The sequence below is a fragment of the Marmota marmota genome, unplaced genomic scaffold (assembly GCF_001458135.2).
Source record: "Marmota marmota marmota unplaced genomic scaffold, marMar, whole genome shotgun sequence".
In the NCBI taxonomy this organism is placed as follows: Eukaryota; Metazoa; Chordata; class Mammalia; order Rodentia; family Sciuridae; genus Marmota; species Marmota marmota.
The window spans coordinates 1,146,332-1,155,717 of record NW_025999968.1 but is presented as its reverse complement, the minus strand read 5'-3'; the positions used below and the strand labels follow the sequence as shown (position 1 = coordinate 1,155,717).

The window sequence follows — 9,386 nt, the reverse complement described above, 5'->3', positions numbered from 1 at the left end:
TATATATATATGTTTTGTGTGTGAATTATATAAATACATAATATATATGTGTATATATATACACACACACACACACACACACACACACACACACACACACAGAGAGAGAGAGAGAAAGAAAGACTCTAAATAGTCCATAAAGAAATCCACTGAGTGAATTGTCATCAAATAGCTACAAAAACAAGCTATAGGGCTGGGGATATAGCTTAGTTGGTAGAGTGTTTGCCTCGCATGCACAAGGCCCTGGGTTCAATCCCCAACACCACTCACACACACACACACACACACACACACACACACAACAAGCTATATATGAAGAACTTCAAGAAATCATTAGTGTTGGCTTGATTTTATTACCATTTGGAGTTTGAGAAATCAAATTAATATTTGAGATTGTGCTTATGAGAGATGTTCCTCAGTAATTCTTGTTCCTCAATAACCTATTCCAATACACAGCCCAAAGAGGCAAACAGATGTCATTAGTTTAGATGTTGACTCATCTATTTAACATTTATAGAGCACATTCTTCTATATATTTCATGCAAAAATGACACCTAACTGGGGCTAGGAATATGGCTTAGAGTAAGAGTGCATGTCTAGCATGCCAAGGCCCCAGGTTCCAACCTAAGCACCATAAAAAGAAAGAAAGAAAGAAAGAAAGAAAAAAGACACCCAAGAAGCCTATGGTTAAACGGTGATGACAATAAATGCAAAAACATCTATAAGTATAAAAAGTTGGGCAAGAGGCTAAAAAGACATTATATGTGAGGAGGTGATGCCTGACTAGTCTTGAATTAAATCAAGAGATTTATTTAATAGATAATGAAAGAAGAAGGTGCATGGACCAGGAGAGTGCAGAAGCTTGAGCAAAGACACTGAGACAGGGAAGATAAAGGGTAGTATGGAGCACAGAGTAAGCAGGGAAGCTATCAGATCCTGAAGGCAATGCAGGTCCTGCTAAGGAGAATGGAACCATTAAATCATTTTCAACAGGATATGATATAATGAAAGCTGAGACTGAGCCTGTAACATCAAATCTCCATAAGATGCCCAAAGTCACTTTTCTTTAAAGATCATCTTGACATGACATCTCATCTGAACTGTCTGGTACAGTGTTTACAGTTTGAGCGCTTCCTAAGGGCTCAGGTGTTGAAATTTGATTCGCATTGTGAGGTTTTTTGAGGGTAAAAAACTTAGTCACTTTGGTATGTGGAGGTGGGGTCTTTGGGACATGATTCGGATTAAATATGGTCATAGGGTGGGGCTCCATGACTAGATCCTGAGAGTTTTATAAGAAGATGGAGAGAGACCACACAGGCACAGACTCACACACACTCCTGTGCAACCTCCTCAAGCCTGCCAGCAAGGAGGCCACCACCAGATATGGCCTCCTTTCCCCTTCCAGAACCCTGAGCCAAAATAAAACTCTTTTGTAAACCTCTATAACAAAATTCCTGCCTCAGGTATTTTGTAATAGTAATGAAAATCAAGCTAATACACTGTCATTTACACCAAAATAGTGTGTAACAAATTAGTACGTTCTTAAGGTTCTCCTTCTTACTTTATGTTTCCATCTATTATAGCCTGATGTTAACCACACATATGAAGTGAATTTTTCAATTGTGCAAGTCACTGAACCCCACCTACCCGGAGATATGGAGGAGCAGAGAAACTTCTCATCTGTCTCCTCCTAGTTCGGTGTGTGTTGGATCTTTCTTGACCCAAGGGAAAGCGCTGAGTGTTATCATTAGGAAAAGTGACATAACACACAAGAAAATATCATGTGGCCACTTTAACTATCTTGGCCATCAGAGTTATAAGATTAGCAAAGAAATCTTGACTGCCAAAATGAACAGATTACACATTGGCTATGTAGGACAAATCATCTGACATACAGACCTTATTTCATTAGGAATTTCTTCTTCCTCCTCCTCTTTATGTTTGCTTCTCCAATAAAAGAATGCCCCTAAAATCAGTGCAATGCAAAAAATGATAATAACTGCACCAGTGCCAATGGCTCCAGCTATTAGTCCAATGCTCCTGGGCTGGGCTGAAAAACATATTTAAGGTGGATTTAAAGAAAAGAAAGAGGAAGAGAGAGAAATTGCATATACCCATACAAAGTATAAACATATGTAAGCTTAATTATAGCATACAAAACTGCCTGAAGTATCACATCCATATAAAGCTAAACCTCTGTTAACTTTTTTTGTGTGTCTGTGTGTGTGTCTGTGTGTGTAGTTCTGGGGATTGAACCCAAGGCCTTGTGCATGCAAGGCAAGCACTCTACCAACTGAGCTATATCCCCAGGGGTGAAGACTAACACATAGTAGGCTCTCAACATCTGGTGAATGAATAAATCATTAAGCAACTCACACAGCTTCAAGACAGCAGCAGCTGGAGCAGAGCAGGAACAGACAGTGCCTATCCAATTTGTCTGAGTGCCCCAAGTGAGCCTGGCACCCATGGGATACCTAATGATTTCATCTCAGCCACATTCCTCCCTTTTGCAACTAGAATTCAAATAGCCCAGAATTCTCAACTAAAAAGAAATTTCCTTCACTGCTTATTTATAATCAGATACCCCAAAATCAGGCATATAAAAAGAATTAGGAAAAAAACACAAGAAGGTCTTGCTACAGATATAAGCTCATTTTAAATTTATATGTCTATAGCACTATGAAATAAGAATTGGTTTAATTCTAATAATCCTGAAGAGAAAGACATTTTGTCATAAAGATCATCATATACTTAAAAAGTACACTGATATTTACAAAATATTTTAAACTATTATTAAAATTGAAAGAATTTCTATTCAATCTTCAGACAATCTCAAAACAACCAGAATCCTTTGTTTACTGGTTTGACAAAGGTTATGGAGTTTCACACCTAGAGTTGGCATCATGATTCTACATACTTACGTGAGATAACCTGCAGATCCAAAAGACAGGTGCTGGTTCCAATGGCGTTAGAAGCCACGCACTGATACAAACCTGAAGAGAGAGCACTGATGTTCCGGATAGTGACTGTACCCTGGACCTGGTCTGTCACAAAAATAGTAATCAAGTGAGGATTTGGTAGAATAATAAGAAAACCAAAGAAATAGGCAAAAGATTAAACTATAAAAATAAATAGATATCCTAGAGAGTTGTCAATTTTGTTTATTTTGGGGGAATAAATTTTTGGTTCTTGAATGTTAACAATTAAAACTACTTGTTAAAGACCTGAGACTAACTGTCCTCAATAGCAGCAATTTAAAAATTCAGTCTGCATATTAGCATGTTATACCCTAACTTCTAGTGGCCTTCCCTAAGGAAAGGGTGACTAATGCTTGTTCTAGAGAATTTATGATCATTAGGACCATATTTTAATTCTGAGAAAATGCAACAACACAAAGATCAATTTAAACTCCATAATAATATCTACTTTATAACTGATGGAGAAAATCTATACCTTGTTCTCTAAAGTATAGATTGTTACTCTCTTCCAACAACTATTACAATTCTTGGATTAGCTCAGATTTTCTAAAAAGCAGTTACTAAGATGAACATGAGGTTTATTGAGGGAAACATCAGTAAAAGAAATAGAAAAGAAGCTGGAAACAGCAGGGAGAACCTTAGACTACAATACGAGTTTGACCTCTGTGAAGGGAAAAAGGAGAGTCTGGGCAGGGAGTGTCTCAGCCTGCAGCATAGCTTTATGGAAGATTCCATCAGACACATGGGGAATCCTTGAGCCAAAATTATCCATTAAGGGCACCCCATGCCTTACAAGAACAGGCCTGCATTGGTAGCACCACTCTGCTCACCACCAGCTAAGAGCATTGTGAGGGAAGCCTGGCCTTGATAGGAAGCAGAGGTACACTGAGAGAGAAGCAGCAGGGGCTATCACTCAATCATGCTCCCCACATCAGGAGGTTTGAGCAGTATATTTTCAAGGTCACCACACTGGTAGTTCCCAGGAATGTTCTGACAGTTCCCATTTTTGCAATTCATTAATATCACCATAATTTGATTATTTAGAACTACAAAATAATTTAGTAATAATAAAATAATTAAATATTAATAATAAATACTAAAATATTTTAAATATCATAAAAATAACAAAATAATAATAAAAATCCAAGTTAATGAATATGTGCTAAGCATTAGGTAAGCTTTTATATATATTATCTCAATCTTTACAATGACTCTATGAAGTATTTTTATTATTGATCCCATTGAACAGATAAAGTGACTGATGCTTTAAATGAGTAATAAGATTACATAGTTGCTCATTAGAAATTTTAATTGGCTGGCTGGCTGGCTTACCTCTAAGCTCTAGGCTTCTCTGCCTCCTTCCACAGGAAGGATAATAGATCCTGTTATCTCAGTCATTCAAAATAGCTGGAAATTTAGAAGTAGGTACAAAAAGCCTCCTAATGGCATAAGTTAAAAAAAAATCTGGCATAAATTCCAAACATGCCTGGGGTGACATGTGGAGCTAACCCCACAGGGTTGACTTATTTTTAGGTGAAACTAAGACTCAGTTATCTAGGTTCTGGAGCAGCCCTCATCATTATCTAGATCAAAAGCAGATAGAGAGGAGGAAGTCAGCAAAAGCAGATCTGACCACAATGTGCATGTCTGTATGAGCTCCTTCATTTAATACATGCAATGTGTGCTGAGCACTTTCCTTTGGGTGGGGTAATTTTCGAGGATGATGATGCAATAGTGAAAAGGTCAAAATGAGACAAGAAGGAAAGCAATTACAATCAATGGGCTAAGTGCCAGCCAGGACTGGGGGGAACACACAAGAGGGGCTCTAATGAGAGCCTGGGAAATCAACAGAACATGGGGGAGGAAAAAACCACTGGCCCAGACTGACCCAAGTAAGAGCAAATTCACTGAAAAATCCCCACACGTCAATGTCACAGGGTTGTCCTGCTTTAGTCAGCTTTAGGTCACTCTGACCAAAATACCTAACAAGAACAACTCAGAGCAGGAAAGTGTATTTAGAGCCCAAAGTTTCAGAAGTTTCAGCCCATAGGCAGGTAATTCCATAGCTTTGGGCCCACTGTGAGGCAAAGCATCATGGGGAAAAGACATGGCAGAGAAGATGCTCCCATGTCAGTAAGGAAGCAGAGAGAAAGGAAGCAGGGAAGAGCCACAGGCAAGATGCACCCTTCCATGACATGCCCCCAGTGACCCATGTCCTCCAATCACCCCACAGGCCTACAGTTACACTCTAGTATATTCATTCAAAAGGTGATGGATAGATTAGGTTACAGCTTTCATAATGCAACCATTTTACCTGGGAATATTCTTGCATTAGGAGGAGCTTATATCCAAACTATAACACCTTCCAACATAATAAAATGGAGTGTGTGTTAAGGAATGACTGAATTATCAAACACACACTTGAATTAGCATCAATATACAGTATAGGAAAAGAAGGGATTTTATTTTCGGCTTTTATTTAATAGAAGCAATATACTGTCATTTACACCAAAATAGTGTGTAAGGAATTAGCATGTTCTTAAGGTTCTCCTTCTTGCTTTATGTCTCCATCTATTTTAGCCTGATGTTTAACCACACATATTAAATGAATTTTTCTGTTGCAGAAGTCACTGAACCCCACCTACCCTGGAGATATGGAAGAGCAGAGAAACTTCTCATCTGTCTCCTCCTAGTTTGGCATGTGTTGGATCTTTCTTGACCCAAGGGAAAGTGCTGAGTGTTATCATTAGGAAAAGTGATATAACACACAAGAAAATATCACGTGGCCACTTTAATTATCTTGAACCCATATTATATGATACCCAGGACAGGATACTTGCTAATTTGGGACATTTGGGTTGTATTTCACACACCAAAATCAATATATTTAGGGTAAACTGGTTTGCCTTTGTATGTTAATTTCTTTTCTTTAAAAATAAAAACAAAACTTTCTGAGGATTTTTGGTGTCAGGAAGTGGGCACAGGAGGTGGGGTTCAGTGAATTTGCTTATACACTTGGCCAGGCCAGGAACAGAGAGTTTTCTCTTCTGATGTTAACTACACATTCTGTTAATTTCCAAGGACTTCATTAGCTGTCTCTTTTATGTGCTCCCCTAGTATCCCATATTCTCTAGCCCTGACACACTTTAATCCATTTATTTTAATTGTTTGCTTTCACATCTTGTTAAGGTGAGAACTGGGTTTGTCTTATTAATCATCACATCACCACACTGAGAAATTACCCAGCATGAAGAAAGGTGCTCAATAAATAAAGATGTCTCAACCAATAACAATAAAAAGCACTACCTTCTTTCTGGTATCTACCATTTACCACATACTCTGTATTAACAGCTTTAAATGTCCCATTTAATCTCCATAACAAGCTCAGGTTCTATATTTCCTACTTTTCAAAGATGAGAAATCCCAGAGTAGCTCCTCAATTTGTCCAAGACTAAATAGTACACAGGTAGAGACAGTCTATAAAATCAGATCTGTCCAAGTTCAAAGCTCATAATCACCATATGTACACTTGGCTTTCCAGTAAGACATTTATAAGTGCATCATTCTAAGGTACCGCTATAGGATATTTCCTAACCAAGCAATACTCCAATGCTGTTAGTATTAAAACTAAGCCATCTGCCAACTCCCTCTTCTACACATGTCCTAACATCATCATGCAAGAAAACCATAATCTCTGGGCAACCAACCCCACAATTCCACATAATGTTCTTTTTTCTTCTTTATTTTCTCTTGAGTCCTCAAATTCTAGAAATTTGATCAGCTCACACCAAACCAGTAATTTTGTTGACATTTCCAGAAACAATTTGGGAAATTTTAAACAGCTGCTCTAACCAGCATTCTGGCATGTAGAAAGCTAAACTCTAAAGATTATTGCTTTAAAAAGTTATTTTTAAAAGGTGAAGTCATTATTCTCCCTTTGTCTCTACAGATGCAGACAATGTGAACGTGTTGCTATAAAGTGCTATTAAATGAGTCTGACATACCATGGTAGAGCTAACTCATAGTGTTATCAGGGAATGAGACATACACTTTGAAGAAAGGATTAACCAGCATCAGAACAGGCCTGTTTATGTATACCAGGCAAAGCAGACACAGGAGGACTCTTCAGTAAATACCAGACTGTCTGCAGCCACAAAGCACACAGCCCTTTCTGAAAGTAGCAAGGCTAATTCCTCAATCTGTCATTTATCTAGACCTGCTCTGGTACACAAGTAATTCTCTAAAATCAAGTTACTTCTTTGATGATCTTTTTTTTAATTTTATTTTAAGAATGGGGAAAGTTCAATTGTGTGGAACTGGTTTGGAAAGCTCAAAGGATATTAAGCCCTACAGTTTTACTTCATACTACTATTTATCTTATATAAACAATGCACCTAAGCCATAACACCCTTCAGAAAGAGAAAGAAACAAATGTAAGGGTACGTTTCCAATTCTACCATTTCTACTTAATTCCAGAACCCCACCTCTGGCTTACTAATCAATAATGCATCAGCTAAGAGCATGTATTCCAGAGCTAGATGACCTGAAATCTGTTCTACCTTCTACTGGTTAGGTGGTCTTTAGGGTCTTGCCTGTTCTTCATCTGTGTTTTAGCATCCTCATTCTTATAACATGGAGCTAGCAAAGTGTCCTTACATCAGAGGGCACTATGATAACTAAATGAGATAATGCATATTGATGGGCTTAATATAGTATCTGGTAATATTTCCATGTGGGAATTCCTTGGAAATTTTTGCATATTTTTGAATCATGAGAAAAATATGTCAAGAAATTTGGAAAATATCTAGTATCTTGAAATTCCCAACAAATATTAAGCTTCATTATTTGAGGATGAGAGATAAGAATTACTGACTCATAAATTATTTTGTATTTTCATATGATTTATGCATTTTAAATAATAATGAATACCCATAATAATAAACAGTGAATTATTTCTTATATAAAAAGCTCAAAAACATTCTGTTAAAAAGACACAATATTAAATATGTGGTTTATTATTATCTGAACATATTATGACAAAATTACATATTTTAATAATATGTAAAACTGATCTCAACTAGAAACAGACATTTGATGATAAAAATTTGTAAAAATAAAAAAGGAAACAGTAACACAAAATAAATGTCAAATAAAATCTATTTAAAAACTTTAAAGATAATACCACAAATACTTAATATTTAAACTCCATCACTCTGAAAGAGAAGTTTAAAATAATATATTGCAATAAAACATACTAATCAATAGCCTGATCCTTGCTTGTTCTCTAAACTTATTTAACATGCAAGGAATTTGGGTGTTATCTTTGAAACTGTAGGTGTTTCTTGACATAAAGCAAGAAAAGATATCCAGATGTGCATTTTAGAAACAACATCAGTAATCAGGGTGAAGAATTGGCAGCCAGATCATAAATGGGAAGTTTTGATAATAGCTCTATCAGGAAGTGAAGAAGGCCTGCACTAAATGTTTAGTGATAGAGATAGAAAAGAGATAGGGGTTGGGATTCAGGAGAGACTGAAGATTGCCTGTGTGTGAGGACTGGTTAAATGATGGAACTCAGGAAAGAGAGTTAATTCAGTTTTCTGTTGTGGTGATCCGAATGAACACTAATGGTATCAACTCAGAGAACTAATTTGTACAGGTTTGCTTGAGGGAGGTAATGAGTGAGTGAGTGATCCCCTGGGACCTCTAGGTGGAAATTGAAATGATAATGGTAACATTAAAACCTAGACCAAAAATTAAGAAATAATTGTAAAATACCTCTTACTAAGACTGCTCAGTGGTAGAGCACTTGCCTAGCACAAGCAAGACCTTGGGCTCTATCCCCAGCACCGCCAAGAAAACAATGCCACAACTTCAAAAAAATACCTCTTATAACTTATAGAAATTACATCTCCTAAAATATATTGGGCTAAAATTAAAATTACAAATGTAAAACAACTTAAATATTCAACAAGAGGAGGATATATACAATATATTCCTACAAACGAGTCATAGATTTTTATGTGGGAAATGGTCCCTAATATATTCTTACATTAAAGGAATCAGATTACAAAACAACACTGACATAAAACCACTTAAAAGAAAAAATGGTACACAGACAAAAGATTGGCGATAATAAAGCGCAATGTTGGCTTAGCTATCTTGTGATGAGCATTACTTGTAAAAATGTAAAACCATGCTGAGAACACCCCTGTAATACCAGCAACTTCAGAGGCTGAAACGGGAGGAGCTTAAATCAGAAGCCAGCCTCAGAATTTAGGGAGATCCTGTCTCAAAACTAAAAAAAAAAAATCTGGGGATTTAGCTTGGTGGTAAAGAGCCTCTAGGTTCAATCCCAAGTACCATTGAGAAAGAGAGAAGGAAAACATGTTTGTATTACCAAGAACA

The 9,386-nt window shown here is 36.9% G+C and overlaps 1 protein-coding gene across 3 annotated transcripts in view; it reads right to left on the bottom strand.

Annotated features, from left to right (window-relative positions):
• The window catches only part of Igsf11 (immunoglobulin superfamily member 11), a 157,139-nt gene that overhangs the window by 5,604 nt on the left and 142,149 nt on the right, over positions 1–9,386 (bottom strand). For all 3 annotated transcript variants that reach the window (XM_048803272.1, XM_048803274.1, XM_048803273.1), the window contains 2 exons: positions 2,922–3,044; positions 1,900–2,050 (listed from right to left, as the gene is read on the bottom strand). In XM_048803272.1, the coding sequence (XP_048659229.1) occupies positions 1,900–2,050; positions 2,922–3,044 (274 nt within the window). The remainder of the gene's footprint in view (positions 1–1,899; positions 2,051–2,921; positions 3,045–9,386) is intronic.